Consider the following 20,081-nt stretch of genomic DNA (forward strand, 5'->3'; position numbering starts at 1 on the left):
TCATTCTCCTCTCAGGATCTTAGATACATACATGCATCCAGTGTGAGTTTTAAGCCACCGGGTCTGGGACTTGAACTGTGGTCAACTACATGGGAGTCCAGTGATTAACTATTAAGCCTTATACTGGTCCAGTCCTTCCAGTTTCTTTTTTTTTTTTTTAATAAATGCCTTTTTAAAAAATATAGAATTATTTAATTTAACTTTATTGTTATTAGTTTTTTTACCTTGACCAGAGAAAGACAGAGAGAGAGAGAGGGAAAGTGAGGAAGCAAGCCGCCAGGTCTGGAACTGTAACCACAGTCAACCATGTGGGAGTCCAGTGCCTCAACTACCACGCCACCTGCAGACCCCAAGCCCCTGCAGTTTTAATTAAGTCATCCTTTGTACTCACTTTTGAATTGAGCTCTGCTTACCAGAAACAGCTGCATCTCTCTAGAACCACACAGAACATGTGTACTCATCTTCACCAGGGCAGTTCATTCAATATGTCTCGACTAACTCTTGGGCCTGGGCTGTATGTTGCTAATCTGCCTGACCCTTTTTTTTGGAGAGGGTTTTGCTACAGGGCATGTGCACTCATCAGGAAGACAGAGAGAAAGAGAGAGAGAGAGACGGAAAGCAAGGAATCACCCCCCTGGGGTGATGGCCATACCGCAATCCCTTCTCTTCCATTCTCCTCTTGGGATCTTGGGCACTCATGCACACACGCCCAGCGTGAGTTTAAGCCACTGGGTCCAGGACTCAAACCATGGTCGACTACATGGGAGTCCAGCTACATAGCCCTTACGCCAACTGCTGGTCCCTAATCTTCCTGATTCTTCAACCCCAATCTTCTTGACAAACGTTATCTTTCATGCCTGAGTAACTCATGAAATACATCCCTGGCGTACATCCCCTTGCTATGAAATTCCAGTGTATTATCCTAACTTTTGTATCCTTCAGGCCGGCCCAGGTTGCCCCAGAATGATTAAGAAGATCTTGGTTGGGTGAGACACACACACTATGGGGCGGCTCTTAGCCTCCCCTGTCCTGGCTGTGTGACCTTGGACAAGTTCTCAGCCTTCTCTGAGCTTCATTTTCTTCATCGGCCAAATGGGGTTAAAGACCTTTAGCTTGCAAGTGGTTGTGCAAATTAAACGGTAAAAGGCCAGCAGAACATGGAGTTCAGTAATTGGTGGCTATTCTGGTTTTTAAGAGGGGAAGATGGAGAATTTCTTGAGGGGCAGAGCAAGAGAACTGGTTCTTGCTGGAGCTACAGGGTGGGGCCTGAGTTCTGAGGTGAACGCATCTCATGCCAGAGAGACCGTAAGACGATCTCGTGGCAAACAGCTGGAGCCCACCACTGCAGGCCTTGAGCCCAGCGTCAGCCCCGCCTGTCCCAGCAAAGGGGCCTTGGGGTTGACACAGCTGGTGCCAAGTCAGATGGGGTAGCAGCCAACTTTCCAGTCAACCCAGATGTCTCTCACAGATGTAAACTCAAAAACATGGCCTCAATCAAAATGACTTTGGAGAGTCTGGCAGGGGGACTGCAGAGGCACTGAGCTGGGACCTGGAGGGTCAGCTGGGCATATTGTGCATCTATCGCTCCGAGGGAAGGGAAGAGGGAACCATAGGTCAGTCAGGTTGACTCTCCAAGCCATCTCCCTGAGGAAGAGGGTGTTATGGAAGAGGAGGGACGTCTGTGCTATGCCACTGAGACTGCAAGGCAGTCTTTTTCCATGTCAGAAACAGCACTAGTGGACCAGCCTGGGGCCTGGTGGTTAAAGAGGCTGGATCCCATATGGCCAGCTGTGCTGTTTGAATCCCAGACTTGCGACTTGAGAAACACGCCAGGTGTATGTGTGTGTATGCCCAAATCCCGAAAGAAGGCAGAAATGGAAAAGAAAGGATTGAGGCATGACCATGTCTTACGTGTGTGTCGGGGGGGGGTGGTGGTGCTTTCTCATTTTCCCTCACTCTCCAGCAAGTGCATGTGCCCTCTAGCAAAGAAAGAAAGGATGAAAGAGGAAGGAAGGAAGGGAGGGAAGGAAGGAAAAAAAAAGAAGAAAAAAGAAAAGAGCAGCCCAGGCTGGAGGTACAGTTGGTAGCACTGGTCTGCCATGCCAATTACGGGTCTGGATTCCTGGCCCAGTGGCTTGAAAGGCACCAGGTACGCATGCACCTGCCCAAGATGTGACAAGCTGGAGGAAGGGAACCGTGGCCTGAACAGACCCTACCAAGGATGCTTTTCTTTTCTCTCCCCCCTCCTTCTCCCTCTCCCCTTGCCCTCTCTCGTGCACATGCATATACTTTCAATCATGAATAAAATAAATAAACCTAAAAAAATCATTTAAAGAAAGAAGTGTATTCTCTAAAAAGCAGCAGCATTCTACAGGGACCTTCTCGCCAGTCCGGCCCAGAGCCTCAGAAGCCACAGGTGTGAGAGGGGAAGCCATGAAGGCACGTGCTCCCAGGCTGCTCCCTCGCTTACTCCCATCACCACCTGATTCTGCCTGACCACCTCCTTGGCATGACAAAGCCTTCCCCGAGAGTCACAGCCCAATCGTATCAGAGAATAGAGGCTCTGAAGGGCACAGCCACTAGGGTCAAGGACGCTCCAGAACCCAGAGGTCCTGCCAGTGTCGCCAACACACCCCCCCAGCCCACCCCAGCAGCTCCCGTCTCTTCCTGATTCTCACACAGTAGCTTGCCTGTCATGACTACTTAAAGAAACATCCCTGGCCCAGCCCCAGGCTCAGGCCGGAGCTGGTGGCTGGCACCCTATCAACACAAACAAGGTTCCCCGTGTCTTGCCCGTTCTCTATACAATGCCCAGCTGCACTTTAATGCCGTTTAAATGTTTACGTTGCCCTGGCCTTTGTTATTTCTTGTTCAGTGTGCTGGAATGCTTGGCATTTCAGGGTCTGTACCCTGGGTGTTCAGATTGCTGGGCTGTTCTGAGCACAGTGGGGGAGGGATGCTGCCAGAAGCTGCCACCTAGGCCTCAGGGAGGGGCAGGGGTACCTGGGGGTGCAACTGGTGTTCTGTACCCATGTGTGCATGCGGGGCATCGTCTCTGTTCCTGCATTCACCACCACAGGCTGGATGAGGCTGGCTGCCTTTACCAGGGCAGGTTCTTTGGGTATCGACTGTGCTGAGCTCATGAGGCTGGCCCTCCACTGGGACCAGGAGCGGGGCAGGCGGTGGCCAGGCAGCCTCTGGCCTACTCTCCTGTTCTGTGACGTCTAAGTGAAGGCTTCCCATAATCCTTGGACTTTGTCACCTCTTTGGCTGCCCTACCCCAATCATTCTTCAGATCTCATCCTGGATGTCAGTTTCTCTAAGAAGCTTCCCAGCCCCCCTCAGCTCAAGCAAAGGAGCCCCTGCCCCACAGCGTACACACGTGTAGGCTGTGCATTGCACAAAAGTACCACAGCTCAGGAAACCTGGCATCCCGGATTTGTAGATTTATGTTCGTGATTCTGAAAAATAGGAGAAGCATCCTTTCCTGATTCGCACAAAGGTGCTAGAGGATCCACGGGTGGCCCTAGTCCCACTGTCTGTATCCCCACAGCACTCTCCTCCTTATTTCTGATGCCCACCCACTGTCTATGGCCCCCACCAGATAGTGCGCTTGGAGAGGGAGGCCCTGTCTCTCCCCACTCTCCACTCTCTGTCCAGGGCCTGCGTGCTGTGGGTACAGGGGCCTGGCCAACGTAAATACTTGTTGGCTAAATAGAATGTGGGGTATAGAAGTCTCAAGGGTCAGGCTGGTGGGAAGGAGGAAGGAAAACAAGGAAAAGAAGAAAAGTGGTCAACAGGAGAGAGGCTGAGCTGTTCAATACATTCCTTCCTGTGGGCCAGTGTGTCCTTCTCCCTTTCTCAAGGGATACCTTTTAATAATAATAGTAATAGTAATAGCTATGGTTTATTGACCCAAGGTTAAGCACAGGCATCAGCTCATTTAAACCCACCAGCAGGCCCATGAGGCTGGCATTATTACTGCCCCAATTTTACAGAGCAAGAAGCTGAGCAGAAAGGTTGGCGGGCAGGGCTGGAGGCCGGCTACCTGGTATGGAACGCGTGCTCAGGCCTAGAGCTGAACACCACTCTTTGCTGCTTCACTGAAAATGCTACCACACGGTGAAATCGTCTGCACTTATTTTTAGTTTGGAAAATACAGTCACTGCTCCAGCGGAGTCTGATGTTAGGAACAGTCCTGTCCCTCCCATATTTGGGCTTCCGTCCAGGCCCCCCACAAAGCCGACTCTCCAAGTCCACTGCTGACGGGCAAAAGTAACACACGCCAGGCCCAGGCCCAGGCCTGGGAATGAGGCCTAGAGGGGAGACAGGCTAAGTGGGCAGAGGCCAAGCTCCAGCACAGGCACCTGGTCGCCTCATCCCAGCTGCAAGACCAAGGCCTACGAGCTGATGAATGGGCATTTGCGCACTCTGCATCCTCAGCACGTGGCACACAAGACGCATGTGAATACTGGCTGAATGAATGAGTGAAGACAGGGTAGGACTTCCTCTGCCACCCAAAAGGAGGCAGGGAACTGGGGTACCCCAAGGCTGAGGACATTCTGGAATGTATGTTCGACCCCGGTTCAAAGGCGGTTCAAAGGCACAAACAGAAGGTGAGGTGAGATGGAGGCCCGGGGTCCCTCCAGGGAGAAGATAAGGAAAAAGTTGAGTCACCAAATACTGATTCACCAAATCAAGACCTCTGAGCTCCTGATATCTGGGCAGGGATGTATGTGGGAGGGGGCACTGAACAGGATCCCTAAAATCTGAGCAAGAATGACATTGAGGAGGGGCCCTTACGGGCAGTTAGCCAGGACAGGTGGGCTGGGCTGTGCCCTGCAGAGAAGCAGAGTTGGAGGAGCCATCAGGAGCCTAGAGGCTGGCTGCAAGCACCCTGCAGGCAGATCTGGAAAGCCTACACAGCTCACCAGCCTGTTCCACCTGCCTGGCCTCTGAAACCCTGCGGGGTTGAATGAGGTACCCTGCAGAGGCCAGGCTCTGCGAGCGCTTCCCAATAATCCTTGACCTTGGCACCTAGCACTCACCTGGTCTGGGTGGGCACGGCGCACATGAAGTCACCCCCCAGAAGGCTCCCACACTGCCACAGCAGTCCTCTTGAGTAGTCAGCTCCAGCAGGGGGTTGGCACACTGAAAAAGAGGCCATGGACACCAAGAGGTTCTCCCGCCCTCATGCACGAGATGACCCGGGACACTGAGCTCACTCCCCCACACTTTTTCCAGAGGATACTCTCACCCAAAGGAGGGGAAAAGGGAGTCAGTCAATGTACCAGAAGGAAGCAGAGAGACCTATGGCCCCCTCTGCAGACCCTGACCTGGGGGAGGAGGGCACACCCTAGACAAAGATCTGCATTGTACAGGTCTGCAAACTGCCACCCTCCATGGCCCTAGCCCTTAGATAGTGTCTCAAAAAATAGCCTTTCCTCCATCCACCTCCGGGGAACTCCAGTGTCATCCACAGTGTGGGCCTTCCCGGTGGAGGAACCCCCGGCTCAGGGACACCACAAGCCGAGGCCAGGGTGGCTCTGTGGACTTGAGGGCTTTCCCCTTGGCCACCTCACTGCCTCCAGTTCCTTAGTCTCAGAAGAATTTCTAGAAACATTAAACTAGAACTCCCAGAAAAACCATCCTGGGCCTGGCCTAACCCTATTCCTGAGTGCCTGGCCTCAGAAGAACTCACCTGATTTCCCATCAAGAACTGTGAACTTCTCTGGAGGGAATGGAGTCTCTCATCAGCACCATCAGGCCTGGGGTGTGGTCTGCATTGCTAATTCCACATCTCCGTGACCCCAGTCTCAACTGCTCAACTCCCTCCCGACCCCCATACTAATGGCTTTCCTGTTCATGTACCTGGGGTCCTAGGCTCAGCTCTGATATCCGGGGATTACTGGGACCAAACTGGAGGCTGCTGGCACCCAAGGACACTGCTGAAAGCTCCTCCAGGGGACTTCCTTGGGCCCTCTTCTGCATGCTGGGAATGGAGCCCAGGTGGGAGGTCTAGGCTCTCTCTACTGGGGAATTATAAGCCCTGGCTCTCCCACCTGGGATATGGGAGATTCTGCAGATACAGCCGACAAGAACAAGGACAGGGAGTAGGACCAGGGCAGGCTGGCCGGAAGACGGCTGTTCTGGAAGCCTCCAGGGCTGAGGCAGGGACCGCTTTCTCACCTGTCCATTCACAGTGCTCAGGTAACATCGGCCCAGCAGTCCCCGAAGCCTGGGCACTGCTGGGGGTGGGGCCCGAGGGGGCTCTCCAGACCGAGCAGGGATGCTGTTGCTGTCCAGGTGGCTGTGGCCAGGGCTGGCGGGGAGCCGGGGTGGGGGTCTGGTCTCCAGGCTGTTCTCCTCCACCTCACCCCGCACCCGTGCCACCTGGTGGATCTGCACGGAGGCCTCAGGCGGGTGGTCAATGTGCACCTTCACCAAGGATGGGTTCACGGAGGCTGGGTACAGGGGTTGGGGTCAGAGCCAGGAACAGGCCCCCGCCCTCACTTTCCCGCCCTCTGAAGGGCAAACCGCCACACTGCACTGGGTGGGCCACTGGCTGGGTGTTGGGTGTCTCCCCATTTCTCTGCTCCCCACTTTAGCCCCTGGAACAATCCTCCTGGGACGGCGGGGTGGTGTGACACTTCCTTCACCTTATTATCAAGGCCCACCTCGCTCATGGTTGTGCGCTTCGCCTGAGCTCCAGCCCACGGACCCTTCACGGCCCCCCCCTCCACGCCTTTGTCATGCCAGTCCCTCTGCTTAACCAAATGCTGACTGTCACTCAAAGCCTAACCGAAGTTCAGCCCTCCACACACACAGCCTTCCTGGAGTGCTCAGCATCAGGGCCCTCTCCGCCCCTGACCTAGGAATTCTGTATTTTGGTGTCCTTTATTGGAGACAGAGAAAGTGAAATGACTCCTGGATATTCTGTTTCCCATTACCCTCCCGCTATAGTCCAGCACTGTGGGACCCTCCAGGGCAGCACTCAACCCCTCTTCTGTCTTGTATTCCCCCAGAGACCAGCACAGGCGAGGGCATAAACACAGATGAATTCCGCGGGAAGGGGCAAGAGAAGTTTAGGGAGTGAACCGGGCGGAGGGTGGAGGAGGTGGAAGGTTGGGGGCCTGGAGACTGCCTCTGGGCCCCTTCCAGCACAGTTGCCCCGCCCACACCCTTCCTGCCCCCCCCCCCTGCTCTGGCACTCACCCAGCTGGTTGGACAGAGGCAAGGTGAAGGTGGACTGCCTCAAGGGGCCTTCCTGTGGGGCCCGGCGGCGGGAGCCCCTCTCTGGAGGCTCCCTGGGCAGCTGCGGGGCAGGCAGGTGGCAGAACTTCCCAGTCGAGTTGGCAGGGCACCAGCACTCGTCCCTACCGATGCAGCGGCCTCCATTCAGGCAGGGGATCTGGCAGAAATCTACGACATGGACCCTCAGAGTGACCGAGGTGGGAAAACAGCAGCACCCACCATGTCGGGGTAGGAGCCCAAATCTGGATGGCCTGCAGCACCCAGCACCCCCTGAAATGTGGGGACTCTCCACAAGGGCCAGGATGAAGGGTAGGTAGAGACCAGCCCTTGGCTTTCTAAGTTCCCTGGAGACAGGGCAGTGACACTGTAATAAACTCCCTCACTTGTCTGTTGAGGAAACAGACTCAGAGAGGTTACGTGACCTTCCCAGGGTCACACAACTGGGCTGAGACAGAGCTGGGTGAGAACTCACCACTCATGTAATTTGGAGCCATAGTCTGAGAGCAGTGGGAATCCTTCCTACAGAGGAGCAGGTTCCAGTCCAAGGTCCCCGCCTCCCAGGGCCAGCCCAGAGCCATCCAAGACAGAGAAGGGACTCACAGATGCGGAAGCCAGACTTAGGGTCATGTCCATGGCCACCCTGGCTGTACAGGGTGGTGGTGTCGCCCCGCTCACAGCTGTTGGCACAGTGCCCACGGGCACAGGTCTGCTTGCAGATGGTGGGAGTGAAGACGATCTTGATCTTCTTGATTTTCTCCGTGAGGTTCAGCCCTGCAGAGAGAGGGCTTGGGTCCAGGGGGCAGGGCTGAGAGGCACAGCTGTGACCTCCAGAGCCTGGATAGAAAGGCCCATGGGATTAGGGGTGCATCCATCCCAAGGGCATTTGCTGAGGGCCTGCTGGACACAAGGTCCCATGGTGGGCAAGGTAATAACTTGAGGAAGCTCACAGTGGGCCAGCCACCAAGCTCAGGCTCTGTGCGCACCCACTCTCAACCCTCTTTAGTGGGTATTGCTTTAGGTCGAACCACTAGAAATGGCTGGTTTTAAAGGTTAAAATGGCTAGTGTTAGCAGTTTCCCTATGTCCTGCCTAATTTCATCTGCAGCGAAGGAAGATGAGGCTCAGAGCAGTTTAGGCTGCCCCAAGTTGCACAGCTAGCAAGCACTGTGGCTGGGTTCTGAACCCCAGGTCAGGGGATGGGATACAGCCCAGGCTGGCCAGAGAGGGGAGTCTTCTAAGAGAAGAGTGGAAGGCAAAGCCTGAGGACGGATCAGAGGCAGGTTGTGGGGACTCTGATCATCACTTTATCTGATGGGTAACAGGGAAGCCATAGAAAACTTTCCAGAGACCAAAAAGGAAGTGTGGGCAGACGAATGTGGGTGATCAGGATGCAGGTGACCAGCGCTGTGAGCTGAGGTCAATTCATGTGACAAGGGCGGTAGCGGTGGGAGTGCAAAGAAAGGAGATATGGGGAACCCAGGAAGGGAACCCAAAGGAAGGGATGGGTGGGAGGAGGAGGAAGAAGTATATGCAGTCCATGGGTCACGAAGCTTCACTGTGACAGGAGGGGACAGAGAGGAAGCCCAAGGGATGAGGAGAAATGTGTGGGGGTGGGTGGGAGGGGGGATTACACGTGCGTGAGTGCTACCAGGAGAGCTGAAAACAAGGGTATATGCGAATGGAAATGACCGAGAGGGAAAGGTTGAAGACACAAAGGTGAGGGGTGTGATGGAGGGGACACACAGGGGATGACTTCGTGTTCTAGAACAAACAAGAAAGGCATGACGTGTTGCTTAGGCAAGAGGGACGCCTAGGACCAATAGGTGGCATGGTGGTTAAGGTGCTGGACTTCCACATGGTTGACCGCAGTTTGAGTCCTGGAACCAGCAGCTTGAAACTCGCACTGGGCACGTGTACGTGTATGCTCGACATCCCAGAAGGAGAATGGAGGGGCAGGGACAGCAGCATGGCCATCTTTCCTGGGGGATGATTTCTTACTTTCACTCTCACTGTCTCTCTGTCTCTCCAGAAAGCACAAGGGCCTTATGGCAAAAACCTTAAAAAAAAAATTTAAAAAATAAAAAAAAAAAGAAAAGAAAAGAAAAAAGAGGGATACCTCTCTTTCAAGATGGCAGGAAAGGAAGTCATCAGCCACAAGTAGGAAGGAGGGACTGGTTCGTGCAACCACTTGGATACACCTCAAAAACATTACTCTAAGTGCAGGGAGCCAGACACGAAGGGTCCAGCTTGTGTAAACGTCTGGGCTTTGCAAGTCTAGAGACTGAAAGCTCACAAGTGGTTGCCAGAGGGGAGGAGAAGAGGGAGTGGCTGCTTAACGGGTACAGGGTTCCTTCTGGATTGAAGAAAATGTGTAAGCAGAGAGTGGGGATGGTTGCACAAAACTGTGACTATACTAAAAACCATGGATGTGTACACATTGAGTGGTTAGTTATCATTTTTAATTTGCCAGAGGGCGTGTGCCTTGCCCGGAGAAACAGAGAGAGGGAGGGAAAATGAGAAAGCACCTCCCCGTGAGGGATGGTCACGTGGCAATCCTTCTCCATTTCTCCTTCCTTTCGGGATTTTAGGCATGCATGCACATGCGCTCGGCACGTTTCCCAGGCTGCGCAGTTGGCCATGAGGGATCTAGCTGCCTTAACCACCACGCCACCAGCTGGCCTGAAATGGCTACTTTTATGTTAGAATTTGCCTCCATTTTTGTAAATGAAAAGAGAAGAAAGGCGGTGTGCTTGGGCGTGGATGGAGATGAGACAGTGGCAGGGCAGGCCGGCAGGAGGCTGAGGGCCCTATAGGAGATGGGGAATTTCCATGGCTGACAGGATGGGGCTTGGAAAGTAGGGGAGGCTTGGAGGTGCTGCTCCAAAAAATGAGAGAGAAAATGTCCAGGCACACGAGAAGGGCTGTGGCCAATAAACCATGTGTGTGGCCAGAGTCTATAGACATGGGGGTGTTTCTTCCTGTGGGAGCCAAAGACCCAGAGCTCAAGAAGCAATGGACAGGTGGGTCCAGGAGGGTCGGGGTCTGCATGGAGGATGAGGTGGAAGGAGCAGAGAGTTGAGGTTCCTGGCTGGCCAGGGAGGAAGCCAATGCAGGAAAGGATGACAAACTGGACAGGTAAAGAGTGGTGAGGTCTAAAGGTCTCGACAGGCAGAATCCAGACCAGCTGGTTTAGGACCCCTGGATCCCGGCCCAAAGCAGCTGCTTAACAAGTGTTTGTTGACTGAGGAAAGGAATGAAGGGCAAGGGGACAGTTTAGTTCTTCTGTGAGAGAGGAGGGAGAGGCAGATGTGGAAAGAAGAGGCATCAAAGATTTAGATGCCCTGTTCTTCTAGGGCCTGAGAGGGGGCATCCTTACCCCAGGGGGTTGAGGGGTGGTCCAGATGTGCAGGTCGCTGGCTGCCATCCCTCTGCTCAAGGCCTGGTCCTGCAGGCAGGGCATTAGAAGTCAGCTGGCCACTGGCAGCAGCGGCTGGGTAGAGCCGGACAGTCCGGGACAGCCCTATGTGCTGCTGGGAGGGGCGGAGCTGGCTGGGCTCACTCAGGGTCCTGTGGAGATGATCAAGGCACAGAGGTTTGCATCTCAGGAGCGCCCTCTGTGCCCTCCCTCATCAGGCTGCTACCTCCCTGTCTGCTGTAGAAGAACGCTCTCTGTCCTGTGGCTTCTCCTTACCCATGAGTGGGTCAATGGAGGTGCCCCAGGGTAGGAGGACTGACCTGACCTGAGGCCAGCTAGAAGTTCTGTAGAAATACCTACTCTTAAGTGGAATAGCCAGACTTTTGCTGGGTAATCTGGGCAAGTCTCTTAGCCTCTCTGGGCCTCAGGGCCCTTGACTGCAAAGTGAAGATGTTAGGCTGGTACCATGTAGTCTGATGTTCTGAGAATTTGAGAACATCAGAGATGTTTACTTAATGACCAGCTCCTGCCCTGAAACCAAGTCTTGTCCTACTCGCCACTTCTTAACACAACCTTTAATATGATTCACCTGTGGAACAGGTGCCAACGAACTCACATTCACAGATCGATTCGGGGTAGACTTAGACTCTCCCTCTCATTAGTATATATTACAAAATAGTATGAGTTCATCACCCCCGACCCCAACATAGCGAATACTTTTGCCTGTTTCCTTCCAACCTTTGTTCATATATACAATTTTATACTACTGTTCATCACCGAGAGATATAATTTAAAAATCTGATTTTTCACTTAACTTTATATCATACTTTATGTAATTCTGCATTTTTTATATTTATTGTTTTCATTGTACATGACAGTGTATTTGAAGGTGAATCACAACTTATTCAGACATCCTCCTGTTACATATTTAGATTATTGTTACTTTTTTTAAAGAATTATTTCCTTGAGAACCAGCAGTTAGCGCAATGGCTATGTCGCTGGACTCCCATGTAGTCGACCACCGTTCGCGTCCCGGACCCGGTGGCTTAAAACTCACGCTGGGCCCGGGTGCGTACGTGCCCAAGATCCCGAGAGGAGAATGGAGGAGAAGGGATTGCGGCGTGACCATCCCCTCTGGGGGGTGATTTCCCACTTTCTGTCTCTCTGTCTCTGTCTGTCTGGTGAATGCACACGCCCTATAGTGAAAACCTCTCCATTATTATTATTTTTAATTTGACCAGAGTGAGACCCACAAAGAAAGAGAAAGTGAGAAAGCAAGCCACGAGGTCCAGGACTTGAACCATGGTCAGCCATGGGGGAGTCCAGCGTCTTTAATCACTGTACCACCTGCTGGCCCCAGATTATTGTTACTTTTTAACTGTGGGCATTCTTACACATATTCCTTTTTTTTTTCTTCTGTTAAAATACTCCTTTAGAGGGGCGGACCAGCAGATAGCATAATGGCTATGTTGCTGGACTCCTATGTAGTTGACTGTGGTTTGAGTCCCAGATCCAGTGGCTTAAACTCACACCAGGCATGTGTGCGTGCGTGCCCAAGATCCCGAAGGAAGACTGGAGGAGAAGGGATTACGGCCGTGGCCATTCCCCCTGGGTGGGGGGTAATTTCTCGCTTTCTGTCTCTCTTTCTGGCGAGTGCAGGCATCCTATAGCAAAGTAAATAAATAAATAAACTCTCAAAAAAAAAAATACTCCTTTAGAGACCAAATGGTGACACAGTAGTTAAGGAGCATGAATCCCATATGGCCAACAGTGCTATTTGGGTCCTGAACCTGGTGGCTTTAAAAACACACTGGGTGTGTGTGCGTTCATGCCCAAAATCCCGAGAGGTGAATGGAAAAGAGGGGATTGCACGGTGGCCAGCCCTCTTGGGGAGTGTTTCCTTACTTTCCCTTTCTTTCTGTTTTCTTCAACAAGCATACACACCCTATAGTGAATTTAAAAATAATAATAAAATAAAATATTCCTTTAGTATAGGGGCATTCACTGTACCATCCCATCTTATACTACGAGTTGGAAACTTTTTTGTAATACACATTTTGAAAAGGTTATTACTTTAAAGCTAGTTCTGTGAGCTGCCATGACTGTAGCCAAGGTCACAGTTGTCTATGGTTCTGTGCACACTGGTGTGTTGCTCTTCCTGCTAGTACTATGAGCAGCAGACTTGCACCCTCACAGGCACCAACGGTATCACCCTGCTCCCAAAGTCTGGGGGCCTAAGTGTAGAAAGGTGCTATTAACCACCCCAAAAACACTGGGAGCAGAAATGGGCCAGAACTGGGAGCTCAAACCTCAGGCTTCTCCTCCTCCTTAATCCCAGAAGGTCAGAACAGCCAGCTGCAGCAGAAAACACAACCTTTCCAACTACTTCCAAGTGAGTGCCTGAGAGGGAGAGGTGGGCGAGCTGGGAGGTTGCTGGGAGCCTTCTCCTGGAGCACCAGGCTGTTGTTAGTGCCAGCACCACAAAACACCTTCAAGTGGTGCCAGGAGTAGCTCATGCCCTGCTAAGACCATCTGCCTTTTTATTTATTTTTTCTTTTTTTTAACTTGACCCTGACAAAGAGCTCTCAATCTGGTCAAGATGGAAACTCAAAGGGTTCCTTCTTGGTGGTTTGTTGTCCTTGTCAGTTATTGTTGCTGTTATTTGTTTCTCTTATTGAAATTCAATGCTAATGGCATCAAGATTCCCGAACTCAAATCCCTTAAGGGCTAGTTGGTTAGCTTTGCAGGGGAGAAAGCCAAATAAACAAACCAGGCCTTCCCTAGCTGCAGATAACCCCTGGATAAACAAAGGAGGGTTGGAATCGGGGCCAGACAGATGTCAGTTCTGTCTCTACCAGCAGTATGGCCTTCAGTAAGTCATTCAGCTCCCTTGAGCCTCAGATTCCACATCAGTAAAACACGGATGGAGACTCCTACCTCTGTTGTGAGACTCAGAGGGTAGTGAGGCCATGCAATCACTTTGCAAATATAAGTACATGATCAGAGTCAAAAATATGCCAGAGCTTTAAAAATCACACTAACAAAGGAGGACCAAAGGTTAGCGACAGTTCAGACAGAATACCTCTCCCCAAGCCAAGCAAGAAAATGTGACTGAGTCACTTAAAATTCTTTATCTAAGAGGGATCAAGAGTCCAACCACCCCCAGTAAACAAAAACAAAAACATGTTACTGCTGTCTAAGCATCCATTTATATAAAGACTAAGTGCTGAATGTTGAGGCAGGAGACAGTTAATAAACGGAAGCAGGTAAGGGGGCTGGAGCATCTGTCCATGTGGCTAGACAGAAAAGCCAATCAGTGGGACCAGCAGATGGTATAATGGTTATGTCGCTGGACTCCCACATAGTTGACCGCTGGACTCCCACATAGCTGACAGTGGCTTAAAACTCACACCGGGCAAGTGTGCCTACGTGCACAAAAATCCCAAGATGAGAATGGAGAAGGGATTGCAGTGTGGTCATTCCCCGGGGTGGGAAGGCGGTGATTTCTTGCTTCTGTCTCTCTTCATTTCTCTGGCAAGTACACTATACCAAAAATCTCTCTCTTAAAAATAAATTAAAAATAATGGGGCCAGCAGGTGGTGTGGTGGTTAAGGCGCTGGACATTCCCACATGGCTGGCCAAGGTTCAAGTCCAGGACCTGGTGGCTTGCTTTCTCACTTTCCTTCTCTCTGTGTGTCTGTCTTTCTCTGGTCAAATTAAGATAAGTGAATGAATAAATAAAATTAAATAAATAATAAAATAAATAAATAAATAAATAATAAAAGCCACCACCACCAACAACAGAAAACCGATCAGAGCAGAAAATTCCCTGTCCAAGGTAATGCAGGCAGGAGGTTAGTGGGGGATGTCTACCTAATTAAGCTACCTTTGACATAGCCCAAAAGATGAATCAGTGGGCCCAGCCGCATTTGACACAGCCAAGGAGAAATTAGTAGGCCAAGCCACATTTGATATAGTCAGTGAGATGAGGACAATATGTGGGCACGGCCATTGATCAGCCCACATGCCCTAGATTAAAAATTACACACCTTGTTGAAAGTAACTGCTGGGGGTCTTTTTTTTTTTTTTTTCAATAGGGTACGTGCGCTCACCAGAAAGACAGAGACAGAGAGACAGAAAGCAAGAAATCACCCCCCCGGGGGGATGGCCATGCCGCAATCCCTTCTCCTCCATTCTCCTCTTGGGATCTTGGGCACGCACACACACGCACCTGGTGTGAGTTTAAGCTGCCAGGTCTGGGACTCAAACTGCGGTCGACTACATGGGACTCCAGTGACATAGGCAGTACGCCAACTGCTGGTCCCACTGCTGAGGTCTTTTGAGTCGCTCTCTGTCCACTCAGGCTGGCTCCTACCTCTCAGAAGTGTAATTTTGCTCTTAATAAACTACCTTTTCCTTTCACTATTGGCATGTCTCATTCAATTCTTTGTTTGAAACACCTAAAAGCGGTACATCATCACAGAAGCCATCCTGCAACACCATCACCACTTAGAAGGGCATAGGAGGGGGCGGAGATTGTCGGCTGTGGTGTTTGTAAGCCCGACTGTCTGGCCTTGTGTTATCTTTGTGCTCATTTCCCTTAGTGCAAATAACAAGCCCTTAGCCAAGTCCTGGTTGCTGTCCCATCCTCATCTCAGTTCAGTTATGGGACAATAAGAGAAGGGTCTGGCACCATGTATGGCCCAGGGTGGTTCGAGGCAACTGCGCTCCACCCCTAAGACAATGGAGAAGTACAACAGAGGCAAGCAAGAGCCTCAAAAACAAAGTGACTTTGTCAGACGAGTGCCCCCAGGGAGAGGCTCCATCTACCATCAGCCTTAGAAGAGCTGCTGCAGTTTTATCAAAGGACAGTGGTTCCCAAATTCACTCGACACAAGAGGAGAATTTGCTTCTCTTGAGATTGTTCCAGGGAAGTCCTGACCAAGCTGCCACAGTGGACCAACACAGCCATCTCTAGAGTTTAGGACATCATGGATCCGTATGATTTTGAAACAAATTTGGGAGACAAACGTAAAGAAAAATAGCATAATGGGGACCAGCAGGTAGCATGGTGGTTAAGTCTCTGGACACTCCCACATGGATGACCATGGTTCGAGTTCTGGACCTGGTGGCTTACTTTCTCACATTCTCTTTCTCTCTCTGTGTCTCGCTCTCTGGTCAAATTAAAATAAATGAATGAATGAATAAATAAAAATAGACAATTCTTTAAAAAATAAAAAGAAAAATAGCGTAAAAAACACATTAAGGTGGGAAGCACAAGCCCTGTTTAGGGAAGATTAAGGAGCATAGTTTGGATCAAGCACAGAATGGAGGGGGGTTTAGAAAGGGAACTGGTATCTACTAAGTGCCAAGCAGGCAGCAGGCATCACGCATCTTGCTAAGTGCTTTTCATAATAGATATAGTTTATTTGTCCAAATAACTCTGTGATCAAAATCCTCAGCTTGGGCAAAACCATTTTAAACAAAATAAAAAGATAAATGACAAAATTTTAAAAATATGTGCAACTCATATCATAGACAAAAAATGAATCTTCATAATATTTAGAGTTCCTAGAAACAGAAAAGACAAGATCACTAGCCTTAAAAGAAAATCAGCGAAGAATATGAATAAACAGTTCATAGAAAAAAATTTTTCTTAAATCCAAGAAAATGTGCTCAACCTTTCTCCTTATAAGAGAGGTGTAGATGGGGCCAGCAGTGTAGAGCAGTGGTTCAGTGCAGTGCATTGAGAGCCAGATCCCACATGGACACTGCAGTCCAAATTCTAGTCCTCGTGGCCTACAAACCCGGGTGCACATATGTCTGGCCAAAATCCATAAGATGAAGAAATAGAGGAGGAGGATTGTAGCATGACCATGCTTCGTTTGAGTGTGTTTTCTTTCTCTTCTTTGCTCCCTGATAAGCACAGGGATTAAAAAGGGGGGAGGGGTGCTGATTGCATTGGTTGCATGGTGGTTAAGATGGATGGTTCCCACGTGGCTGACTGTGCTGTTTGGGTCTTGGACCTGGTTGCTTGAAAAACAGGCCTGCGTGTGTACGCGTATGCTCAAAATACCAAAAGGAGGGAGAAATGGAGAAGAGATTGCAACACGGCCATCTCCCATGGGGGATGATTTCTTACTTTCCCTCTGTTTCTGTCTCTCTCTGAAGAGCACACATGCCCGCTGGCAAATTAAAAGTAAAAAATAGAGAGAGAGGTACAAATAAAAATAGAGAGGTGAGAGCATTTTTAACTCATCAGATTAGTAAAAATCCAAAAGTTTAATAACACACTTATTTGGTGAGACTGTGCAGAAACAGGCACTACAAGGAGCGGCCCCTTTCAGGGACTAGGACAACTGAAGATTTTTCTGCCCGGACTTCACCCTCCTGATCCCCAGATCTAGTAGAATCAGTGTAACCCTCAATATCCTTGGAACCTGCTGTACAAAGGTAGAAAAACAGAACTGCAGAGAGATCGCAGAACACCTCCCACACACCTCTGAACGCTCACATTTAACACCAAAAACTAGGAAAAAGTATAATCCATCAGCTGACCAGAAACCACTGCAGAGGCACAAGAAATATAAGAAGCCAAGAAAATATCTCTCCCCTAAGGGAAAAGAATAACTCCTCATCCTCCACAGACAATACAATGGAACTCCTGGAAATGTCACATAAAGAATTTAGAATATTCATAATGATAAAGCTAGCAGAGATGAAAGAGAAGAGAGACAATGGACTCCTGAAGACACAGGAGAAAAGAGACAACAAGTTCCAGGAGGTGAGGAAGTTCTTGCAGGATCTGAAGGAGGAAATATACACAATAAAAAAGAATCAAATGGAATTGTTAGAGATGAAGGCTGTAATACAGGAAATCAAAACCGCCCTTGAAAGTATTAAAAGCAGATTAGATCATGCAGAAAATCAAGTCTCAGATATAGAAGACAGAACCTCTGACCTAAAAAAATTTATCAAAACGACTGAGGAAATTACCTCCAAAAATGAGAATAATATACTAGAAATACTGGATACCATTAAACATCCAAACATCTGGATAATCGGTATCCCAGAATGTGAAGACACTAATAAGGCCATTGATAATCTAGTCTATGAAATCCTGGAAGAAAACTTTTCAAACCTAGAGAGGTATTCAGATATGCAGAACCAAGAAATACAAAGGATCCCACTTAGAATCAACTCAAGAAGATCTTCTCCAAGGCACATGATAGCCAGATTGGCCAAAACCACAGACAGAGACAAGACACTAAAATTGACAAAAGAGAAAGATTGAAGAATATCCCATCAGGCTAATATCAGACCTCTCATAGAAAACAATGCAAGCAAGGAAAGAATGGGAAAATAAATTCAAAGTGATAAACAATTTCAACCAAAAATACTATACCCCACAAGATTATCCTTCATATGGGAAGAAAAGACAAAAACATTCTCAGATAAACAAAACCTGAAAGAATTTACCAACACCAGACCAGCTCTCCAAGAAGTGCTGAAGAGAGTGCTATACCAGGAAAACTAAAGTCAGACACATAGAAATAAGAGAACAAAAATCAACCAAGAGAATGGCTAACTGAATGGTGAGGACAAGTCTGGAAAGATCAATAATAACATTGAATGTTAACTTCCAGAATTTAAACGGAAAGATCAGACCATATTAATACTGCAACTTCAACAGAAGAGAGATTAATTACATGAGACTGAACTGGTGAAATAGAATTTTATGACTTTTGACTAAAACATTACTGATTTCCTTCTATGCTTTGTTTTCCTGGATTTAAGGATTTTTGTTTTCTCTTGAACTATTGATAGATTCATCACCTACTGTTTGAAATGAATCCTAACCTTTTTCCTGGCTTTAAGCCTTAAGCAAACTTCTCTTATCATTTTTTGATTTTGAGCTATTAAAACTAAAACTCTTTTTCTTGAAATTAAAAATACATAAAAAATACCTATTTAATGACCGCAGTAAGTGATATAGCCCCAGTTAGGCTATTATATAGTATGTTCATTCTACTCACTAAGGTTTATGTCTAAAGTCAGACACGTGTTCATAGATATGTATGTATCAGCTGCACTTGCTATTGAAAGTATTTAGATTAATTAAGATCTTCTGTGGAGCCAACAGGTGATGTGGTGGTTAAGGAGGTGGACATCTCCCATGGTTTGAGTCCTGGACCTGGTGGCTTGCTTTTTCACTTTTCCTCTCTCTTTCTGTGTCTCTCTCTGGTCAAATTAAAATTTTAAAAATGAATGAATAATTAAAATAAATAATTCTTTTTTAAAAGATCTGTGAATCAATAAAATGTGGAAAAAATTAAAAGATATGAAAACAACTGTAGATAGCAGAGATAGTGTGGGAAATGGCAGAGTGGGAGAGGTAAGGCATCAAGGAGGACCAAAAAAAAAAAACAACCCAAAATATATAAGAAACAAGAAATAGAAAATTATTCATTGACAATAACACATATGGTAATATCCTTGATTGACCCAACATACAGTGTATTCTGGTTGAAAAATCTCATTTTGTATACTGTAATAATGTACAATGAATACATGTAAATAAATTAAAAAGAAAAAAAAAGGCACTCCCACATGATGCTGGCAGAAATGTGCACTGATAACAACCCTTACGGAGAGCAACTGGGCAACGTCCACTCACATTGCAATGCGTCTGTGCTCTGACCCTGCAGTGGAACTGACACCATCCTGCACATCCACCTGTGGTAGGCACTGCTGCTGCCCTGCCAGGCCCCACTTTAAACCCCTGGCTGGTATCTCCCCAGAGATTTAAAGTGCAGTAGCTTAGGGCTTACACCTAAGGCTTAAAAAAAATTTTTTTTAGAGAGATTTACTTGCTATAGAGTGCATGTGTTCTTCGGGGAGAGACGGGGAGAAAGAAAGCAAGAAATCACCCCCCAAGGGGAACGGCCACAATCCCTTCTCCTCCATTCTCCTCTTGGGATTTTGGATATGCATGCACACGTGCCCTGCATGAGTTTCATGCCACCAGGTCCAGGACTAGAACCACGGTAAGCCACATGGGAGTCCAGCACTCCAACCACTGTGGCACCTGCTGGCCCCACTAAGACTTGTTTTGAGACATGCTTTTGGCCATAGGAAATATCAACGAAGTTCCCCCCACCAACATGACCAGGCAGCCGATGACTTCCTGAAACAAAGTCCAAAGCCAGCTCCCTTGCCCCAAGGTGGGCAAACTTTGCGAGCTCATCGCTAATTAAAGTTTGATCTACATCCATGGGGACTACATCCCTGCATGGCTCTCTCTGCTTTCTGCTTCCTCTCACTCAGTACTGCCCCAGTACATCACGCATACCCAAAGTCCATCTCTAGAAGACCTGACCCAAACACTTGTAAAAGTCCCAAATGACGTATGG

The 20,081-nt window shown here is 48.9% G+C and overlaps 1 protein-coding gene across 1 annotated transcript in view; it reads right to left on the reverse strand.

Moving 5' to 3' along the window:
* Positions 1-20,081, reverse strand: part of LTBP2 (latent transforming growth factor beta binding protein 2) — a 112,536-nt gene that overhangs the window by 43,513 nt on the left and 48,942 nt on the right. Inside the window, exons 7-11 of the mRNA XM_027769109.1 lie at positions 10,630-10,820; positions 7,855-8,025; positions 7,216-7,422; positions 6,190-6,464; positions 5,049-5,151 (exon numbers count right to left, since the gene is read on the reverse strand). Coding sequence (XP_027624910.1) covers positions 5,049-5,151; positions 6,190-6,464; positions 7,216-7,422; positions 7,855-8,025; positions 10,630-10,820 — 947 coding nt within the window. The remainder of the gene's footprint in view (positions 1-5,048; positions 5,152-6,189; positions 6,465-7,215; positions 7,423-7,854; positions 8,026-10,629; positions 10,821-20,081) is intronic.

This window comes from Tupaia chinensis, unplaced genomic scaffold (assembly GCF_000334495.1).
Source record: "Tupaia chinensis unplaced genomic scaffold, TupChi_1.0 Scaffold148607_1, whole genome shotgun sequence".
In the NCBI taxonomy this organism is placed as follows: Eukaryota; Metazoa; Chordata; class Mammalia; order Scandentia; family Tupaiidae; genus Tupaia; species Tupaia belangeri.